The sequence below is a fragment of the Heptranchias perlo genome, chromosome 17 (genome assembly GCF_035084215.1).
Source record: "Heptranchias perlo isolate sHepPer1 chromosome 17, sHepPer1.hap1, whole genome shotgun sequence".
Taxonomy (NCBI): domain Eukaryota; kingdom Metazoa; phylum Chordata; class Chondrichthyes; order Hexanchiformes; family Hexanchidae; genus Heptranchias; species Heptranchias perlo.
This window is the reverse complement of record NC_090341.1, coordinates 47,371,196-47,394,310: the sequence shown is the minus strand read 5'-3', so window position 1 is coordinate 47,394,310 and position 23,115 is coordinate 47,371,196. Positions and strand designations below refer to the sequence as shown.

The window sequence follows — 23,115 nt, the reverse complement described above, 5'->3', positions numbered from 1 at the left end:
GAAATCTGTTTCACGCCACATTCGTTTTTGTGATTATACAAGTTATACTGCATCAAAGCAATAATAAATAGCACCCGATTGTGGCAAATGGTATGGGAGTACAAAGCTCCTTACTGGAATAGGCCTGGAGCTTGTTAGTTTGTTGCTCCACATTTGAGAATCGGACCTATAAGGATACTTGCCTCACTTTTTAAAACAAACATACATTATAGCATTGGAGGTATACCTAAGTGATGAACTGGTATCCTGCCTGTGTCGATATCTTGATGGTCTACTCATACTTTTTGTATTTGCACAGTAACAAATTTGAGTGGGACCAAATGTTATGATGGAGCTCTGGAACAAGTGAACTCTTTCAGCTCTGCAGTTTATTGTCAATTGGGATTTACTGCTAGATCATAGTTTTAAATTTGTGTTACTATATTTCTTAACATGCAGGCGTGAAGCTTGTAACGAGGGAGAGGGAGATCCTCCGCTTTATGTTAATGTGAATATGTTTAGTGGCCAACTAATGAACACATGGATTGATTCACTACAGGCGTTTTTCCCTGGTCTTCAGGTATATTCATTGATTTTAAAAATGTAATTTTTCTAAATTTTTTATAACCTTTTCAAGTATCGCTTTCTATAGTATAAAGGTATTTTTATTTATTTTAGGTTTTAACAGGTGATGTAGAAGATGCCATTTGCCTTCATGCCTTTTATTATGCCATATGGAAACGCTTTGGGGCTCTTCCAGAGCGATATAACTGGCAGCTTCAAGCACCTGATGTGATGTTTTACCCACTAAGGCCTGAATTAGTTGAGTCTACTTATCTGCTGTATCAGGTATGGCACCAGAAATGTATTGTTTAACAGTAACCCCAATTAATCAACCAGGTTGCCTCTGGTCTTGTGCATTGAAATGAGGTCTTGTCCATTCAAATGAGCTCTCTTCCACCCCCATTATTGTCACAAGCTGTGTCAGATAGGATCCCACTTGGTTTACTGGAGCTTTGGGTTTGGGTGAGTGTTACAGGATTGTGGTCTATGAAGGAAGCATTTGGGTTTCACTCTTGTTTTGGAACAATAGTATAGGATGCACTCTGGCACAGCAGACTTTCAAAATCAGGTAGAGGTACTGGACTCACTGGCCATTCTTCAAGTTTTCCTTCATTGCAGCAAATTAATTGCTTAAGAGACTCATCATGCACCACCTCAGAAGAAGCATTTAGGGGTCTTTTAGATTGATTTTTTTTTTTGCCCCAGATTGTATCGGGTCCACAGATGTTTCGAGGGTATAGCGGTTTTGAGCAGCCCAGATTTTCAACATACTAGTTGGACATATCTTCCATGGGCTTGTGGTGAAGGTTCACTCAAGGATCCAGCAGTCATTTACTGTAGGCCTCTCAGTCCACTTCTGACCCATGTGGGTTGCCACCTTAAATATTTTTCACCAGAACTGTGGCAATTAACTTGGATTCGTAGATCCTAATGATAATCTGCCTGGATAACCTCTTCAGTTCTAAGCTGCTGTCCCACTTTTTTTTTGAGGGGGATGCGCAATAAGATCAGTTAAAATAAGTGCGACATTTGAACCTGAAATAAGAACTCTTAAATTTTGGGCCATCTAGCATGTACATAAGAGCATAAGAAATAGGAACAGGAGTAGGCCATTTGGCCCTTGAGCCTGCTCCGCCATTCAATAAGATCATGTCTAATCTTCTACCTCGACTCCACTTTCCTGCCCTATCACCGTGTCCTTTGATTCCCTTAGTGTCCAAAAATCTACCAATCTCAGTCTTGAATATACTCAACAACTGAGCATCCACAGCCCTTTGGGGTAGAGAATTCCAAAGATTCACCACCTCTGAGTGAAGACATTTTTTTCTCGTCTCAGTCCTAAATGTCCGACCCCTAGCTCTAGACTCTCCAGCAAGGGGAAAGAGCCTCTCAGCATCTCCTCCATCAAGCCCTCTCAGAATCTTTTATGTTTCAATGAGATCATCTCTCATTCTTCTAAACTCCAGAGAATATAAGCTATTGTACACGATCTCTCCTCACAGGGCAATCCTCTCATCCCAGGAATCAATTCAGTGAACCTTCGTTGTATATCCTTCCTTAGGCAAGGAGACCAAAACTGTAGAGAGTACTCCAGTTGTGGTCTCACTGCATCCATATATAATTGCAGCAAGACCTCCTTACTCTTATACTCCAACCCCTTTACAATAAAGGCTAACGTACCATTTGCCTTCCTAATTGCTTGCTGTACCTGCACGTTAACTTTTTATGATTTGTGTACAAGGACATCCAAATCCTTTTGACTACCAACATTACCATTATTACCAACTTAGTCTCTCACCTTTTTAAAAAAAAATTCTGCTTTTCTATTCTTCCTACCAAACTGGATAATTTCACATTTCCCCACATTATACTCCATCTGCCACCTTCTCGCCCACTCACTTAACCTGTCTATATCCCTTTGCAGCCTCTTTGTGTCCTCCTCACAGCTCACTTTCCCACCTAGCTTTGTATCGTCAGCAAACTTGGATACATTCCACTCGGTCCGCTCATCTAAATCATTGATATAGATTGTAAACAGCTGAGGCCCAAGCACTGATCCTTGCAGCACCCCATTAGTTACAACCTGCCAACCCGAAAATGGCCAGTTTGTTCCTACTCTGTTTTCTGTCTGTTAACCGATCCTCAGTCCACGCTATTACATTACCCCCAGTCCCATGAGCCCTAATCTTGTGTAACAATTTCTTCTGTGTGGCACCTTATCGAATGCCTTTTGAAAATTCAAATATACGACATCCATTGGTTCCCCCTTATCTACCCTGCTAGTTACACACTCAAACAAAAAATTTAATGTATTTGTCAAACACTATTTCTCTTTCATAAAACCGTGTTGACTCCATCTAATCATATTAGGTTTTCCAAGTGCCATAGAAACATAGAAAATAGGAGCAAGAGTAGGCCATTCGGCTCTTCGGGCATGCTCCGCCATTCAAAATGATCATGGCTGATCGTCTAACGCAGTACCCTGTTCCCGCTTTTTCCCCATATCCCTTGATCCCTTTAGCATTAAGAAATATATCTATCTCCTTCTTGAATACACTTGGCCTCCACTGCCGTCTGTGGTAGAGAATTTCACAGGTTCACCACCCTCTGAATGAGGAAATTTCTCCTCATCTCGGTTCTAAATGGCATACCCCGTATCCTGAGACTGTGACCCTGGTTCTTGACTCCCCAGCCATCGGGAACATCCTGCATCTAGTCTGTCTAGTCCTGTTAGAATTTTATATGTTTTGATGAGATCACCTCTCATTCTTCTAAACTCTAGTGAATATAGGCCTAGTCGACCCAATCTCTCCTCATACGTCAGTTCTGCCATCCCAGGAATCAGTCTGGTAAACCTTCGTTGCGCTCCCTCCATGGTAAGGACATCCTTCCTCAGATAAGGAGACCAAAACTGCACAGAATACTCCAGATGTGGTTTTATCAAGGTCCTGTATAACTGCAGTAATTGTAAACAATTTTACAACACCAAGTTATAGTCCAACAAATTTATTTTAAATTCCACAAGCTTTTGGAGGCTTCCTCCTTCGTCAGGTGAACGGTGTGGATGAAGGAGGAAGCCTCCGAAAGCTTGTGGAATTTAAAATAAATTTGTTGGACTATAACTTGGTGTTGTAAAATTGTTTACAATTGTCAACCCCAGTCCATCACCGGCATCTCCACATCATAACTGCAGTAAGACATCCCTACTCCTGTACTCAAATCCTCTTGCAATGAAGGCGCTGTTACTATGTCCTTAATAGATTCTAGCATTTTCCCTATTATTATGTCAGGCTAACTGGTCTATAGTTCCCTGTTTTCTCTCTGCCTCCTTTCTTGAATAGCGGGTTTACATTTGCTACCTTCCAATCCACGGGGACTGTTCTAGAATCTAGGGAATTCTGGAAGATCAAAACCAATGCATCCACTATCTCAGCAGCCACCTCTTTTAAAACCCTAGGATGTATCAGGTCCAGGTGATTTGTCGGCTTTTAGTCTCATTAATTTCTCCAGTACTTTTCCTTTACTTTAAGTTCCTCCTCATTAAACCCTTGGTTCCCCATTATTTCTGGTATGTTTTTTATGTCTTCTACTGTGAAGACAATACAAAATATTTGTTTAACATCTCTGCCATTTCCTCATTCCCCATTATAATTTCTCCTGTTTGTCTCTAAGGGACCTACTTTTTATTTTGGCTAATCTCTTCCTTTTTTCATACTTGTAGAAGTGCTTTCAATCTTTTTATATTTCTTGCTAGTTTACTCTCATATTCAATATTCTCCCTCTATCAATTTCTTGGTCATCCTTTGCTGATTTCCAAAACCCTCCCAATCCTCAGGCTTACTACTTTTTTGCAACATTGTAATCCTCTTTTAATCTAATACTATCCGTAACTTCTCGAGTTAGCCATGGTTGGATCACTTTTCTTGTGGAGTTTTTATTCCTCAATGGAATGTACGTTCGTTGAGAATTATGAATTATTTCTTTAAATATTCACCATTGCTTATCTACCATCATATCTTTTAATCTAATTTCCCAATCTACCTTAGCCAACTCACCCCTCAGACCTATACAATAGGCTTTGTTTAAATTGAAGACCCTAGTTTCGGACTTAACTACGTCACTCTCAAACTCTATGAAATGACCAAGTGATATGGGGATAGGGAAAGTGGATTTGAGGTAAAAGATCAGCCATGATATTGAATGGTGGAGCAAGCTCGAGGGACTGCATAGCCTACTTCTGTTCCTATTTCTTGTGTTCTTATGTTCAAGCGATACCATTGAGCAGCAGACACAGTTAGTTTTGGGTCATTTACTCCAGATATCTCATTCTGGTTTAAATCTCAACCCACTCCTTTAGAGAGCGAAGGTTCATCTATGATCTGGAGCATAAATCTATTGCCCAACATCTAGGCCATTTGTAGTGAGCACAGGAGTTGATCGAGAACCCTCTGCACTGTAATTTGGTTTACTGATCATATTGCTTGCCCCCGTGATCTTCCTTGATTTTGGAAGGTGGTAGAATAAATACTTCACTGGATTGTGGCTTAGGCTGACACATACCAAACAGTAACTGGACAGAAGCAATGACTTGATGTGGATTTACAGTAGTTAACTAACTGTATAGTTAACATATCTAACTGTATTAACTAACCCCTTTTTGCAAGATAGAAAGTAACAGTTGTTCGGTACTGATTTTTCTAGGCTTCAAGAGTCTTCGCAGGGGGCCTTTCAGTAATAGCTGCAGACTGATATTGCAGGATATTCATGTGTAGGTGTAACTGGAAGAATGGTTATCTGAGCTTCCAGCCTGGACTCCAGAAATTGAGCTTTTGGTCAGTCATAAAATGTTGCAACTGAATCCTTTGCTGGACATGGTTTCTACAGTTCTATACAGTCAGATATGGAATGTTCTGTGTGGGATAGATTTGTAGTGCATAGGAATCTTTGAGGACGGTACCCACTCTTGGTCCAAGTTTATCTACAGATATTGGTGCATATGGCAGACCCCATCTTTGTAGTTCCCAATACATGTCTGTTTATGACTGCCCTTGAGTTAAATTTGCTCAGGCTTTGATCCCATGTAACTGCATATAGGAAATGGCTTGATTTTTGTTTTAAAAATAGGGAATAGTCAGCTATTTTCACAAATTTCTTTTGTGACTCTTGAGTACTATTCCACATATGCACACTCAGCCTGGGGACACTGAATTCAGTCAGTTTAATATCTCCATATTGCCTTGCCTGAGATCAGCCAACTAGGCACAGACTAGTAACCGTTCTGGATTGTATAGTTCAGCACTCCACTCTGCAGTGCATTTGTTTGTTAATGAATTGTATGTTATTTTCTTGAAGATCATTCTATAAAAGCTGCATTTACATATTCTGTAGTTGCTTTTATGCTGTTGAGTGCCAGCATTAATTGTTTGATCTGATACCCTCTATTGTTAAACTATTTCTTGTTTTTGTTTTGATAATAGGCAACAAAAAACCCTTTCTACTTGCATGTGGGAATGGATATCCTCCAGAGTCTGGAGAAGTACACCAAAGTCAGGTCAGTGCTGGAATGAAATTTATAGATTTTATCTGGGTGACTCATTGTTCATTTGTTGTTTTTAAAAGTTAAAAATCTAGTGTTGCTCCAAATCTGTTTTAAAAGCTCTCTACGCTGGCTTCTCTGGGGATAAGTTTTCTGCATTAATACTGTTAAATTATATAACATTTATCAACACATTTGTCTTATCTAATCTTTGAGCTAGGGATAAAGGGGTTTTGATTTGCTGAATTGGACATAGCAGAGAATAAATTCCCACTGGTATCTCTCACTGGATTGCTTATGAAGCAATGGTCCTGGGAGGAGGGGGGATTGAATGGACACGATGAAGCAAGTGGCAGCCTAACTGAAAGTGGGAAGCTAGAGGGAAGAAAAGAAAGTAGGACCTGGGAGCACAGCCAGTTGGAGAACAGTGCACTGTACGTGTTTCTGGAATTGATATCCCAGGTGTGATTGGTCCCTGTTAACTACTGTGTTATCATTCACTTGGTTAGCACTGACCAAAGGTCAAAACTGTAGGCACTGTACAATTATCCATCACTAATTTATAGATGCATACATAAACAATTTAATAACTAACCTGGTTTTCAAGTACCAGAGGGAATTTCATCATTTATCTTCGTATCTGTCAAAAACTAGTACAGCTGCACATTTTGTTTGTTACTACTTGAGTAACAAAATGTTCTCCCCCAACTCCTTTCCTTTAGGCTGCCACTTATGCTCATACTGGGGCATAGTCCTTTGGGTACTGGCAGGCATCTGATATCTCGTCCAAGTGCTCATTCTCAATGTGTGAGCAGTTGAGTGGTAGCTGAGATCTCCAAACCCCTGGTTTCTTCCTGACATACATAGCTTAATGCACACTTAAGTGTTGTTACCCATGGATCTTAGACAAGACTTTTTATATTTTGGAACAAGTATATTATCACTAGCAAAATTATGATTAGCAGAATATGGTAGATCTCACAAAAAGAGTTGGAAGCTGTTTATTCTCTTAATGCACCGTGGAATTTAGTCATCATGGTGAAAACTAATGCCGATCTGTGACACTTTGTGACGCTACGATTACAGTTGGCTGTTTTCTTTGCAAACAGATGTGGTTATGCCACACTTCATCATGTAATAGACAAGTCAAAGGAAGACCGAATGGAGAGTTTCTTTCTCAGCGAGACCTGTAAATATTTGTATTTGGTACGTTGCTCTTGACAATTTTAAGTGGAAGTTAATCATTTTATAGAGAGTCAATTGGTTAATATCAGTCGAATTCTCTTCAGGGTGTTTTTTTAATATTGTGAAACTGTATAGAATAACGATTGACTTGATGTTCAAGGCTGTAACACTGTCTCAAGTTAATGCAAATCGTATGAGATTTGGTGATTATTTTTTTTTGTGTGCTGCTACTTTTTTATGCAAGATATATTGATCTTCCATGTATGGTGTTGCATACGTGGAGCCAAGAGCAAGTGTAGTCTTCAGGTAAAGCGAGGATATAGGGCGGGAGAAAAATGGACCAGTACGCACAACGTGCCATGTTAAAAGTCACGTGTTCCATCTTTATTTACAATTAAATAGCAAAATTTGGGAAACGGAAGGAGAGTTGGTCGGAGCATAGTAGTCTCAATGCATTACAAGTTGAGGAGTTGGGAGACACGAAATGGAGACACTACAGTGTCACTACTGATGGGTGTAATTACAGTGTGACAAGTTTACATTGGTAGTCTCCATTGTAAATGTGTACAGGAATTTATGATAGAAAGAGGTTTACCTTTTAATATATTGCAGATGTAAGGCTGAAGACAAAAAAAATTATACAGAGAGCACACCTCCTACACTGCTGATAGTATGGGTTTATGATTACTTGTTTGGAGTGCTGCAGTGCTCCTTCTGTAATATTCTTACCAAGACTTTTGCAAAGATACCGGAACTTTACATATATATTTAAATGGAAGATCAGTGGGTAATGAAGGTCCAAGAGTAAAATGTCAATCTGAACATAAGAGAATTTAAGGATGTGAAAAGGTCATTCGATCCATCAAAGCTCATCCCTCCAGTATTCAAGCTAGCATCCAGCTGTTTTTTTCATCTTTCTCATCACCTCAACCCCCACGATGTTCGTGTCTTTACCTTGTTTGGAAGTTTATTCTAAATGTTCTTCACTCCTTGAATAAAGGAGTTCTTTCTGGCATCTGTTCTAAATGTATTTTTCACATTTACATTTGACCCTCGTTGTATTTAGTATTTTATGGTAATAGAGTCACGATTTTGCTTACCTGAGCTATTTCTAATGTGTATACTTATACTTGTCCAAATGGAGTCCGGTTTAGTTGCTGTCAGTGTTCATTGTGTAGATGAAACAAACTTTTAATCTAGTCTTTTTGAATGTATGTGTGTGATCAGCTATTTGATGAAGACAACCCATTACATAGATCTGGGAGCAAATACATTTTCACAACAGAGGGCCATATTTTGCCAGTGGATAAAATTTTCAGAGAAAAGCCATGGGAAGATGTCTCTTCTAAAGAAGAGGGTTCTGTAGATAACTCTGGAGTGCTGGACCACAGACCTGCCAACTCCAGCATTAATGTAAGTAAAACAACAACTTTCATTTATATAGTGCCTTTAATGTGGTAAAAACATCCCACGCTTCATAGCGTTATCAGACAAAATTTGACACCGGGCTACATGGAGATATTAAGACAGGTGACCAAAAGCTTGGTCAAAGAGGTAGGTTTTAAGGAGAGACTTGAAGGGAGAGAGGTTTAGGGAGGGAATTCCATTGCTTAGGGCCTAGGCAGCTGAAGGCACGACCGCCAATGGTGGACTAATGATAAATTGGGAATTTGTAAGTAAGACTCTGGGATGTGCATGTGAGATTTGAAAATAAAAATGAACTCCTGTTGAAGTATTTTCCACACTAATATTGTGAAGACCTCCACCCCGAGATTGTGTCACAGGCTCTAATGGGAGGTCTCGAACAGCTTCTATTTGTATACATTGAATAATTTTTCTCTCTCTCTGGTTCAGACTTTGCCTTGCTGGTTTGCTTTATTTTGCCCCAAAGGCTTAAATCTCCCACCGCTCACCAGAAAGTTTTGGTGGTCATTTATTGCCATGGATCACTGGTCTGGATCCTATACATCAGTGACAAAGTATTGATAACCTGATGGAATGAAGAGTAAAGTAGGCAAATAAAATGAACCCATATTGTACTAGATATAGTAGTACTTTTGCAGTGCATTCATTGCCTATTGTCTGAATTATGTGAGTTAATGGGAAAGGGATATTTTACCTGGGCTTTAGGCAAAACAACACAGTTCATAAAACAAATAGCAAGGACTTATTTATAGAGTACTTCCCTGTTCTGAGTTTTCCTTTTTCTCCTCTTCATGGTGAAGCATATCAAGACTGGGAAATGGAACATGTTCTCCATCTAGGCATTTCACATATGAGTCTTAAGCCTGCAGAGAGAGAGAGAACACCTCTACTATAGTCTAGACTGAAATGACCCAAGTTCCAACATTGAAAGCACTTAGTAAAAAAAAATCACATCTGTTTGAAAAAATGACTAAGAGTTCTCCTCTGTGAGGTCTGTTTCTAGTTATTGGCTTCAGTGCTTGGTGGAACGGGTGTTTGGAATGTTATGGACAGGGGTGGGGGGGGGGTGCAAGGAGTTCTAGTGTGTTCGGTTCAGAAAGTGCTGGTTGAGGGGCATGTGCACATTCCTTCCCTCCCCAGTTCTGTATCTGTGTGTATATATGGGTACTGAAGCTGCTGGTGGTATCAAGTACAATATACTACTTACACCTGTCCAAAAATGTAGAATTTGGCAAGGATGTAGGTTAATGATCTTTTATACACTAAAACAAAAATTGCAGCCATTTGCATATGTTTGCAAGTCACCTTGTTCTACAAAGTTAACCTATCCCTATTCTAACATAGCATCACTTTGGAGGATAACTTGCATTTTTGGATATTGGTGTAATGAAAACTAATTGTTCTTTTTAAAAAAATAAATATATATATATAAATATGTTTCCACAGTGCAGCAGAGTCCCCAGTGAGCGGAGATATGCGCTGCCCTTGAAAGGAGTTTATATGCAACAGATTGACCAGATGGTGGGACTTCTTTAAAAAGACCTCATAAAAGGGCTCGTACAAGGATATGCAGGGTTCTAACCTTCAGCTATGCAACTTTTTATTTTTGTGTATAAATGTATTGACATTTATTTATTAAGATTTTTACAACTTCTCTGAAAACATTTCTAGGACATGAACATGTAATTTCATCTCTGCAATAGTGATATTACTTTTAAACCTTCGCTCTAGTGCAGGGGAAAAAATGTTTTTGTTCAAATGGGTGGGTTTTTGGTGCATAGTGTCTTCTGTGAAGGCATAGGATTAATCGCTTGTCTACAGGGCTCTTCTGGAAAAAATAAAATGTGAAGACTTATGCTAGGTATTTGTTTAAATGCAATTGAATATTTGTGTAATTTACCCTTCTTAAATGTACAACCATTTGAAATAAGAAAGTTTCAGTGCATATTATGGAATCCACATTTATACTAATGTATGTGCTGCACATGTGTGAGAACCAAGAAATGGTGTGAAGATCTGGACTGTAAAAGACCATTCACACACGCATGAGTCAATTTTTCAGGAGTCCAGTATTGGGTGCAGGGAGTCCAAATATGGAAAAAGAAAAGCGTAATCTACCCTGGATTTGGCTAATGTGCCTTGTAACTATCAACGCATTTACCAAATGTAGCTCATGGCATCTAGTGTCCTGAGCATCAAGCCTGCATTGATTTTTGTTACTGTCCAATATGCATACAGTGTCCATTAGATGGTTGGGCTCATGGCTGTGTGCGAGGACTACAACACTCTTACGACGAAGTGTGCCATGATCATGAAGTATATTCGCCAACCACAACTTGATTTATTTTTGTGGATGATTCCTTGTGATCTGTCTTCAGAAAGTAAAGCTGCTTTGCCTCTTTTTTTAAATATAAAAACAGCTCAACCCCCAAGAACATACACACCATCTGCAACTAGACTTCTTGAAGGGGCGGGGTGTGCTGAACTCTGCTCTGTACCTCCCCCATATTGATGCAGCTTAGCTTAGGAACTCTGGAGTCGGGATCAAATCATCTAGCATTCCCTGATGTTGCACAATGTTCCAGCATGGTGCCCACAGTGTGCCATCTTAAAATGGTTGCCTTATAGTTTTGATAATATTTGCGGTTGGAATCTTTCTAGCACTTTTGGCAGTTTAAAATTCAGCACTGTCCACTCTGCTATGGTCTTGTGCATTACTGGTGAGCTATTTGTCAAACATATTCAAAACTTCTGTTTCTGATTTACCTGTGATGTATATGAATCTTCTGTGGATGATAGGCAATTACTGAAATGCATTCCATGTTTTGTATGTGGTGAATTGAGACATTGGATGGGGTTGGTTCAAATAGAACAAATTAGGCTATTGCAATGGAATATTTATTAACCTTTTCAACAAAATGTGGAACATAACAGTTTTTTATACTTCTTCCCACACTCCCAACTGGTTGCTTATGTCCTGGTCTACATTGTATGTGAGGAGCTCTTGTTAAATTGGGACACTTCTTTCTTTTGTGTGTATGCATTTTCTCTCTCCTGTCATCGGGACTGTGAAAATTCAGCACCTGTGCAAAATAGTGGAAGTTTCAGCATCGACCTCTTGAATTTGCTCAGTCACACTGCTACTGACGAGAGTCAGGTTATCCAGGCAGGAGGGAGAAGAGAGTGGAGGAAGGAAACGATTTCGAATTCTGACTGGGTAGTTCAGAAAAGCCTGCCTACAGGCTTCTTTGACAAACTGATGAGCTGGTGATAGAGATTTTGAGCAAAGAACAAAAACTCTGTAGTTCAAGATGATGATCGTGCGTGTTAACGTGGAAACTGAGGCTTGGCGCAGAGTTTGATCAGCGAGAATGCAAAAAAAAACAATAGGCTGAATTTTGGTGATGCCAGGCATCAACACTTTATCACTTTCAGTCTGTGGCTGCCTTTTCTGACCAAGAGCTTGAGCAGCTGTCCTTTTCCAACATCTCTGCTCCTGTTGTGCTTGATCCACTGTGTTTCCAGATGTGCTAGAGTGGCTTGCCCTCCAGTAACTTTGAACTCTTTCTCTCTTACCCTCTTCTCCCCATTCCCCAAATAAGGAAACATCTTATTTCTGCCTGATGTCTTCCCAGGACAGGTAGAATGAGACTGGGAACTAAAGGTATGTGAAATCATGGCTCAAACTTGCATTCTTCCCTCAGTAGTGCTGCACAATCAGGCTGTCTTCGCTTAAGGACTTTATTTATTTAACTTTTTTTGCTACAGAACTTGTAAAATCTCCCTACTCCCAACTGGATTACAATCCTATAGGTAACATTTTCCTTGTTGGGTTGCTGAAATTTCAAACCTAGAAACTGGACCAAAAATAACTTGGACAAATCTGTACAGTCATAATTATTATTACTGGAGTAAGTTTGGCTTGACCTCTTCTTAAATTACCTATTGGCTTATTTGGATGAACTTTTTATCCGCTGTCTCCCTGTTGCTTATCCTTTGAATTTTTCAATCAAGTGGTTAACCCTGTGCTATCATCAGGAAACCTCCAGTTCCCTACAGTCTTTCTGTGGCTTTTTTTTGTGTGTTGGGTGAGGGCAGAAGGAGCCTGATCGGGCCACAGGGCTCAATTACATAAGAATCTTCCTTCAGTTATATGTGCAATGAAGGTGCCAAATATTGAGGTTTGATGGTCAAAATTTTAACATTTTAAGTGATTTCTGTTTCTATCACACCTTTTTATATAATTGACCAATCTGGGTGCCGTGGTAGAGGATAACAAAGCACATTGGATCTTCCTCATTTTTAACCTGTTGGTAAGGTTAATTGTCAAACATTGTTTTCTTACAAATAAAAGTATTTACTCGATGCTGGATGTTTAATATACAGAACAATGCTGAACTATTAAAGTTTACCAAAATCAATGTGCAATACACTGTTATATAGAAGAAAAATTGTATAAATTTTATTTTCCCAGAAATGAGCAATGGTATTGAAATTGTCAAAGGACCAAACAAATGTCAATAAAAATGCGGTGCCATTGTTTCTTTTGCTGTTCATTTCTTTGTAAGTTTCTGAACCAACACAAAACTCTACATCTTCTAATCTCTGCTAATATAAGATTTTAAGAATGAGTTATAGGTTTTTCTATAGCTGAAAAGTTGGGCCATTTCCAGAGTATGCTTGATCTCTAAAAGCAAAGGGTTGAAATATCTTTTGTCATGAGGTGCATTAACACGAGGATCACCCCAAGCTATTTCATTATTCCAGTGAAATTTCCTGCGTGAGTTGGTGAATTGAGGTGGATACAGTCAAAACTCCTGTTTTGATGCCTCAATTAGCATCTTATAAAAGGGTGCTAATCTATGTGATTTTTCTTTTTCTTTGGCCCCTTGAAAATTTTAAACTTTTCCCCCGAGCAGCTTCTTCAGTGTAAAGTTTAAGTTTCTTGGCACCTAATCCCTGTATCAGTTTTGTTGCCCTACTCTCCAAAGCCAAAATGTCTCCACTAGTACAGTGACCAGAATTGTATGCAGTAGTCCCAGGTGGGCCCAAAGTAGTCCTCTATACCAGCTAACTATTTGTGCTGTATCCCTCTGGCTACACATCCCTAATATTTTGTTTGCCGCCTTTCCTGCTACCCTTTTGGTTTTAACAAACTATTCACCAGTACCCTGCCAGTTTCCCATGTCCTCTAGTCTACTATTAGTTTCATATTCTTATTGCTTTTGCTTCCGCTTCCTCAGTCTTGTATCGGCAATCCGTCCGATTTTCTCATATTAGGTCTGCTTGTTTCATGCAGCCTTTCCACCAAGTTTTTGTATTGCTAGTATGCAAAGCTTAATTTCTTTCCCCATTTCCAAATCATTTATGTACATTGCAAACAGAAATGGACCTAGAGAGGTTCCCTTGCTAGTCAGTACCTTCAATCCTGATACATCTTCACCTACAACAATTCCTGACCCAATCCAGAAGCTTCCTCCTCATCCCCCAATTCCAGGCTTTCTATCCTTACGATCCAGACTTCTTTCCAACACTCACAAAGCATGCTAAAATCTGGAAGTGTTAACATTTTGAGTTCCTTCTATCCAATATGTCCTCAAAGAAGTCTTAATACATTTGTCTGACCTGACCTCCCTCTCACAATAGGCATGTAAATTCTAACTCCATGGTGGAAGGTAGACGATGGCTTCCTTCGTGAACACCGACACGTTATTTAGGATATCTGAGATTCCTTGGTTACTTGACATGGTACCCTTGGGATCTTCTGGAGTCCTGCTGTTTTCCTTGACCCTATCTGTTACAAAATATTTAAAAGCCTTTTACGCTGCTTTATATTCCCTATCTCCATAACCTCCTCTGGCCCGACAAACCTCAGATCTCTGCACCCCTCCAATTCTGGTCTCTTGCGCAGCCCCGATTTCTTTCGCTCTACCGTTGGCGGCCGTGCCTTCAGCTGTTAGGCCCTATATATCAATGCATGTTCTTGCAATTGTCATCTCGCTATCCAGTTGAGCTCTCTTGACTAGTTTCTTAACTTCATTTACCTTACTTTGTTTTACACGCATTTTGTCAATCGTTTACACTTGGAACTTTTTTCTCCGCTTTCCTCTCCATCATCGTTGCCTGCATAACTTCCCCTGTTGGTCACATTGGTTTATATGTTTTCTCAGTAATCTTGAAAGAATTCCTATTTCCCCTCAGTGTTCCTAACGCTCTCATAAGAACATAAGAAATAGGAGCAGGAGTAGGCCAATCGGCCCCTCGAGCCTGCTCCGCCATTCAATAAGATCATGGCTGATCTGATCCTAACCTCAAATCTAAATTCATGTCCAATTTCCTGCCCGCTCCCTGTAACCCCTAATTCCCTTTACTTCTAGGAAACTGTCTATTTCTGTTTTAAATTTATTTAATGATGTAGCTTCCACAGCTTCCTGGGGCAGCAAATTCCATAGACCTACTACCCTCTGAGTGAAGAAGTTTCTCCTCATCTCAGTTTTGAAAGAGCAGCCCCTTATTCTAAGATTATGCCCCCTAGTTCTAGTAACTTCTTATCACCCTCAATATCAGCTTTCAAAATTGAAAGATTTTTTTTGTGATCACTGAGGATATGGTTTGGCTACATTTCAGAATTTGTGCTACTGAAAAAAAAATCTTCTTACAGATATAAAAAACATTATTGTGGGCTAATCTAGTGAGATGGAAGAACAAAACTTGGCAATTGTAGGTTTTTTTTTAAATAATGTTTAATCAAATTCTCAAAAGATGAATTGCAGACGATTCTGAAGTAAATCTTTTGATCTTGAATGAATGGAATAAATAGTTCATCTGTTAACTATGTGTGGCAGGTGGATAAGGTTATGTAGATATAATCATGTTCTGTACATGTGTTTTCAATCTAGTAACAAGAAATGCAAAAGTAGGTTTTACAGCATCTGTCCAATTGGTGCAGACTGGAAGTAGCATTACATTCAGATTGTTTTTTTTTTAAACCCTCCCCAACAAATCTTCTGAGGGTTGAACTGATGCAGGGCCACAGTGCTGTAATGGCTGGAGTCCTTTTCACCCAAGTGAGCTTGGGCCCAAACTGCAGGCTGTTGGAATACGGTATCATAGTTGAACCTCATCTAGCCCTCAACCAAAATCCATGTACACGTGCATTGTCCAGTGGGAGTCACCGGATAGTGATTGCGTGTAGGATTTCGGTTTATTACTTTTGCGCTTTCTTTGGTACAGGGGCATTGCGGCCATTGGTAATGCCCAGGCTGCTGTCCTGGCTGAGATCAACCAACTCTGCTCAAACCTGGATGGTGCATTTTGTTATTGGGGTCCACCACTTCAAATAATTGGAAGGGGAAGCTAGCTGGAAATTTTTAGATTTCTGATCCAAATAAGCAATTTCAATCTGTTGATGTGAGAATATCTAATTGCCACATAGATTTCTCCAGAGTAATCTAAACAGGCATGCTGAAAACAGGACTTTAATACTTTGGCAGTTTTGCGATGCATATTAACTAAATATAACCTCTGGAATAACCCGAGTCCATTTAGAAATGGTTAGTTTACAGTGATAGTTTGGTTACTTATTAAATTTTATTCCACCTGTAAATTCACAAGATGTGGCTTAGTTATGATTTTCTATTTTGAGTTCTCCCAGGTTCCTGGTGGAGAACAGATTTGTACTAAATCTGTGATATGGATGATACTGAATCATTCCAAATAATGTGAAGATAAAGTGACTCATTCATGTAATATGGAAACTTTTGAGAAGTGATAATTGGAGGTATGGTATCAGTTAGTAACAAGTTATTGTAATGGTTGTTTGACAGCTCCCTGATGATTTTTTTATTGTAATGTATTTTTATTTTCCTATTTTCAAAATTATATCTTGCAGAAATAACATTTTTCTAGTCATTTCATGGTACCTATTTTTATGTTTTAGAATTATAGAAACCCTCCCAGTCCAAGGTGTCTGGATAACAAGTTTTACTGTGTAGTAATTCCTGTTTTAAGATTTCCTATTCTACATACACAACAACTATGTAGACGTGCGTGTCTTAAACTAACACCATAGTACAAAAAAAACTTCCCGGAGCAGCACTGTTGTATTGTCAGTGATTGGAAAGTTTATGTCTGCTCACAGTGCCAATTATTTACAATAGCTTGACATTGATAAACAAACAATTAAGCTACGATGATGTGATGGGTCTGGAGTGTAAATATTGACACCTGACAGTATCGGTAATTTTGTTAACACGATCTAGATTTCACAGAATAGAAGTGAAATTTCACCTTTGACGAGTAAAGACCTACCTAATATACCAATGGTCAGATGGCCAAAATATTTCAATACATGGAGGATACTTGATGGTAACTCAGTGAAGGCTAAATTTATCCCGTGACTGAATGAGACGGAGCTCCAGATATGAGCATGCATTGAGTTGGCATGTTCGTTATGTTCCAGTTTCGGGTGCTACTGCCCCATATTCTTGTTCAACTGTCTGCCGGCGATTTTTTTTTTATAAACAGGACCCGTCCCTTATGATCTAAAATTTGCATTTTAGTAGTGTATGTGTGGACCCAGGAATTAACAATTGCCCCACTTGCTGTAGTGCTACTGGATTAAGCATAGTTTTGTGCTGTCGTTAGGCATTCCTCAGATAGGTAGTGATATTACATTCGGACTAGCGATCGGGCATTACTTTACAAAATCAGCTAGAGTTATAAAGTAGAGCATTAGAACTTTCACCAGTCCTTCAGCAGTTAGAATTATCTCTCCGAAGGAAGTACTGAAATAATGAATGCTGACTGTCCAGTTTTCTTGTGCCTCTTAGTTACTGCTTTGGCTCATGCCAACAACGCTATCACAGTGCTCTTTAATCTGAACACAGGAACAGGAGTATGCCATTCCGCCCCTCGAGCCTGATTCCCCATTCAATTAGGTCATGGCTGATCTGTATCTCAACTCCTTTTACCCATTTTGGTTTCATAACCCTTAATACCTTTACCTAACAAAAATCTATCAATCTCAGTTTATGAAATTTTGAATTGACCCAGCCTCACTAGCTTTTTGGGGAGAGAATTCTAGATTTCCACTACCCTTTGTGTGAAGAAGTGCTTTCTGACATCACACCTGAATGGCCTAGCTCTAATTTTAAGGTTAAGACTTGGATATGAATGTAAAAGGTATGCCCCCTTGTTCAGGACTCCCAGCAGAAGGAATAGTTTCTCTCTATCTACCCTATCAAATCCTTTCATCCTCTTAAACACCTCAAATAGATCACCCCTTGATCTTGAATACTTAAGAGAATACAAGTCTAGTCTATGCAACCTGTACTGAAAAGCCTTCAGTATCCTGCAAGAACTGAAAGTAGCAACGGTTCTGACTTTTTTTTCCCATTTAACTTCTTTGATGTAGGAACAGATGAGTTTTAGTGATATCACGAATCACAAATGGAACAGGACTTTGTAGATAGGACCGTCTATGGCCACTAGGATGCATATCAGCCAGCTGTAATATACAACTGCTTGTAGGAAAATCCGCATCGGAGCAATGGGAGTCTTTCAGAAGGGAGATTGAGACCATACAATGGCAACATGTTCCCGTAAAGGTCAAGGGTGGTTCCAAGAACTCCAGGGAACCTTGGATGTCAGGGGATATACGAGAATGGATTAGGAAAAAAAGGAGGGCTTTTGGCAGATACAAAAGGCTAAAGACGGAGGAAGCCCTAGAGGAGTACAAAAAGTGCAGGGGGATACTTAAAAAAGAAATTAGGAGATCAAGGAGGGGCCATGAAATAACACTGGCGAGCAAAATAAAGGAAAATCCTAAGATGTTTTATAAGTATATTAAGGGTAAGAGGATGACTAGGGAAAAAATAGGGCCCATTAGGGACAAAAATGGCAATCTGTGTGTGGAGCTGGCAGATGTAGGAGGGATTCTAAATGAATTTTTTGCATCTGTTTTCACTATGGAGAAGGACGATGTAGACATAGAAATACGGCAGGGGGACTGTGATATACTCGAACATATTAACATCGAGCGGGAGGAGTTATTGGCGGTTTTAGCAGGCCTAAAAATAGATAAATCCCCAGGCCCGGACGAAATGTATCCCAGGCTACTGTGTGAGGCAAAGGAGGAGATTGCGGGGGCTCTAACACATATATTCAGAACCTCTCTGGCCACAGGGGATGTGCCAGAGGACTGGAGAACCGCTAATGTAGTACCATTATTCAAGAAGGGGAGTAGGGAAAAACCGGGGAACTACAGGCCAGTGAGCCTAACATCAGTGGTAGGAAAATTATTGGAAAAAATTCTGAAGGACAAAATTAGTCTCCACTTGGAGAAGCAAGGATTAATCAGGGATAGTCAACATGGCTTTGTCAAGGGAAGATCATGTCTGACTAATTTGATTGAATTTTTTGAGGGGGTGACTAGGCGTGTGGATGAGGGTAACGCAGTGGATGTGGTATACATGGATTTCTGTAAGGCCTTCGATAAAGTCCCCCACAGGAGACTGGTGAAGAAGGTACGAGCCCATGGAATCCAGGGTGCCTTGGCACTTTGGATACAAAACTGGCTTAGTGACAGAAGGCAGAGGGTGATGGTCGAAGGTTGTTTTTGTGACTGGAAGCCTGTGGCCAGTGGGGTACCACAGGGATCGGTGCTGGGTCCCTTGCTGTTTGTGGTCTGCATTAATGACTTGGATATGAATGTAAAAGGTATGATCAGTAAGTTCGCTGATGATACAAAAATTGGTAGGGTGGTAAATAGCGAGGAGGATAGCCTCAGTCTGCAGGACGATATAGATGGGTTGGTCAGATGGGCGGAACAGTGGCAAATGGAATTTAACCCGGAAAAGTACGAGGTGATGCATTTTGGAGGGACTAACAAGGCAAGGGAATACACAATGAATGGGAGGACCCTAGGCAAGACAGAGGGTCAGAGGGATCTTGGTGTGCAAGTTCACAGATCCCTGAAGGCGGCGGAACAGGTAGATAAGGTGGTAAAGAAGGCATATGGGATACTTGCCTTTATTAGCCGAGGAATAGAATATAAGAGCAAGGAGGTTATGATGGAGCTGTATAAAACACTGGTTAGGCCACAGCTGGAGTACTGTGTGCAGTTCTGGTCGCCACACTACAGGAAGGATGTGATCGCTTTGGAGAGAGTGCAGAGGAGATTCACCAGGATGTTACCAGGGCTGGAGCGCTTCAGCTATGAAGAGAGACTGGGAAGATTGGGTTTGTTTTCCTTGGAGCAGAGGAGGCTGAGGGGGGACATGATTGAGGTGTACAAAATTATGAGGGGCACAGATAGGATGGATACTAAGGAGCTTTTTCCCTTCGTTGAGGGTTCTATAACAAGGGGACATAGATTCAAGGTAAAAGGCGGGAGGTTTAGAGGGGATTTGAGAAAGAACTTTTTCACCCAGAGGGTGGTTGGAGTCTGGAACTCACTGCCTGAAAGGGTTGTGGAGGCAGGAACCCTCACAACATTCAAGAAGCATTTGGATGAGCACTTGAAATGCCATAGCATACAAGGTTACGGACCAAATGCTGGAATATGGGATTAGAGTAAACAGGGCTTGATGGCCGGCGCGGACACGATGGGCCGAAGGGCCTCTATCCGTGCCGTATAACTCTATGACTCTATGATAACTGTAACAAGCCATGCAATTAAGTTAATACAAATCATTCCAGATTCAAATTGAATGTCTTGAGCTAATTTACAGTCTCATCCCATGAATGCCTACAAAGCAGAGAACCTTTCAACTATCTAAGCTAGCTTCATAAGAGCAAAGGCATCCAACCCCTTTTGAAATGGAAGGAATAACCAATCTTTTAACACGTGATGTAGAAGTATACTATGGTTTTTTTTATTAAACAAGCACAGGTTTCATAATTTGAGCTAACTTGAGTTAAATTCCATATTCAAGCATTGCCAGCAAGCATTTATTTTACTGCACAAGCGTGGTAGGATATTTTTGAATGGTACCAACGGAGTTGTAGTAGATGGGTTTGGACTCTCAAAACTCTCTCCACTGTGTGACTGCCGTTTTCTCTCTTCCACTCCGCTCGCCTTGCCAAGGAAAAATCAGATAGTTTATCTTTGGGCACGTTTACACCCCTCCCAGAGACTAGTTTTACACCTCTCCCAGAGACTGTTTTTTCACATCTCCCAGAGGCAGGTTTCATAGTAACATTGCGGGGGACTGCAAACATGTCACCAACAATTCTTACTGGGATCAATGCTTGGGCAGGGGGAAAACTTAGTAATAAAACAATATTGATTATATTTTATTTTTATTATAGATCTGGAGGGTGTTCTAATACATTCCAAGCATTTTATGTGAAGCATCTTTCACGTGGCCTTGTGAGCTTTCAACATCCTATTAAGGATTAAAGTTAATTTATGACAGGTACAGCCCTAACATGCACAAGCTTTAATAAGTTGTCATGGAGGTAAATATCCCTGATTTCTCGGCACTCATTAAAAATAAATAAGGATACAAATTTATGTTGATAGTGTGTGTCCATCCCAGGGAAATACCTCCACGATCATGCATTTCCTACTTTGCTAAGTTTAAAATACGCCCGTGTTTAGTCACAATATACATTTGCAGTGCTTAGAAGTACTGATAACACAGATTGGTGGATAATGTAACTTGGCACCTCACAGTTATCATGGTGATTGGATTCTAATTTAACCCCATTCAACAGCACTAACACTGAAAGCTGACAACACTGATAAGAGATCCCTAGAACTTAAGGCAACGTGCCGTTATCATAGTGTTGAGAGTTACCAACGCTGCATGATGCAAATAATGCTCAGCAATGGACAGTGTACACAGGCAGTAGTGCTAAGAACTCATTAGAACTATAGATCCACGGCGCTATTTCAAAGAAGAGACACACGACAACGCAAAATCGTCGAGCAGAAATTGATAGCCAAGTTCCGCACCCATGAGGACGGCCTCAACCGGGATCTTGGGTTCATGTCACGCTACACGTTACCCCACCAGCGAACAAATGTTATCTGTTTTTAATATAATGGGTCATTTGCTGGCTCTCTCTGCCTTCCGGATGTTTCTGCCTCTCTCTGTGTTTTTTTTTCTCTGTTTTTTTTCCCTGTTTGTTTTTTTGTTGAATGTGTATTCGGAGGTTCTGCAGGTAACACCTCTCTGTCTGAACACGGTGATTGCCTTGGCAACGGGCAGTTGCAGGGGCAGTCTGTAAACACCATGTATTATTGTTCAATATGTATAAATGCGTAGGCTTCAAGGAGATCTTGAAACATTTGCCTGAGGAAGGAGAAAATCTCCGAAAGCTTGTGAATTTAAAATAAAATTGCTGGACTATAACTTGGTGTTGTAAAATTGTTTACAATTGTCAACCCCAGTCCATCACCGGCATCTCCACATCATGACTACCATCGACACCACAAACTGCCGGCTCACAGTGGAAAGGATATCCAAGAAGATCGCGCATTTAGACACAGACATCAAGTTTTTACAGAGCTGCAAGAAAGCAGACAAGATCCCGAAAGGACTCCAGATCACGAACCCACTCAAGTCCACATACAACTCGGATTACGCTGAGAGACTCTGCCGCCGTACCTCTCGCACACTCCGCAACCATCTCATACACCAACTCTACAGCAGACGCCACAACCTCGAAACCAAGATAGAGTCCATACTCTCAACCTGTACTCAGGACACAGCAGACCAGCTACGTTATACCGCCAAACAGACGAGGCAACGGAACTACGCTGCCTACATGAAAACCAAGAGCAGGAAGCTTGAGAAACTCGGCATCACCACCAGCAACGACCAAGCTTCCCCTGGTACCACGGTTGCAACCACAGGGAAGTCTATTGTCAATTTATCCGACCACACCCTTCAACCAGACGAAATCGAAGTTCTCAGCCGAGGGCTCAATTTCTGCCCCACTACCAAAATGGACCCCACTAGTCTCGCGGCGGACACAGAGGAATTCATCAGGAGAATGAGGCTCCGGGAATTCTACCACAAACCCCAAGATTTCAGCAGCGAACCCAATGAGACAATCGACGATCCGGAACAGCAGACAGAGGGATCCGCGGTACAGCAACCGAAGAGGAAAGAGTCAAACTGGACTCCTCCGGAGGGTCGCTGCCCTCAGCTGGACATGTATGCTCAAGCTGTCAGGAAATGCGTCAATGCCAGATTCATCAGCCGCACTCAGAAGACAGTCCAGAATGTCACCCGAGCACAACGCAACGCCATCAACGCTCTCAAGACCAACCGCAACATCGTCATCAAACCAGCGGACAAAGGAGGAGCCATAGTCATACAGAACAGAACAGACTATTGCAAAGAAGCATACCGACAACTGGACAACCAGGAACACTACAGACGGTTACCCGCAGATCCGACCAAAGAACACAC

General features: G+C 40.6%; 1 protein-coding gene across 1 annotated transcript in view; it reads left to right on the top strand.

Moving 5' to 3' along the window:
- The window catches only part of edem1 (ER degradation enhancer, mannosidase alpha-like 1), a 34,374-nt gene extending 21,143 nt beyond the window's left edge, over positions 1-13,231 (top strand). Inside the window, exons 7-12 of the mRNA XM_067998939.1 lie at positions 439-559; positions 658-828; positions 6,021-6,094; positions 7,189-7,285; positions 8,492-8,677; positions 10,136-13,231. Of these exons, the coding sequence (XP_067855040.1) occupies positions 439-559; positions 658-828; positions 6,021-6,094; positions 7,189-7,285; positions 8,492-8,677; positions 10,136-10,225 (739 nt within the window). The 3' untranslated portion in view covers positions 10,226-13,231. The remainder of the gene's footprint in view (positions 1-438; positions 560-657; positions 829-6,020; positions 6,095-7,188; positions 7,286-8,491; positions 8,678-10,135) is intronic.
- Positions 13,232-23,115: the final 9,884 nt, after the last annotated feature.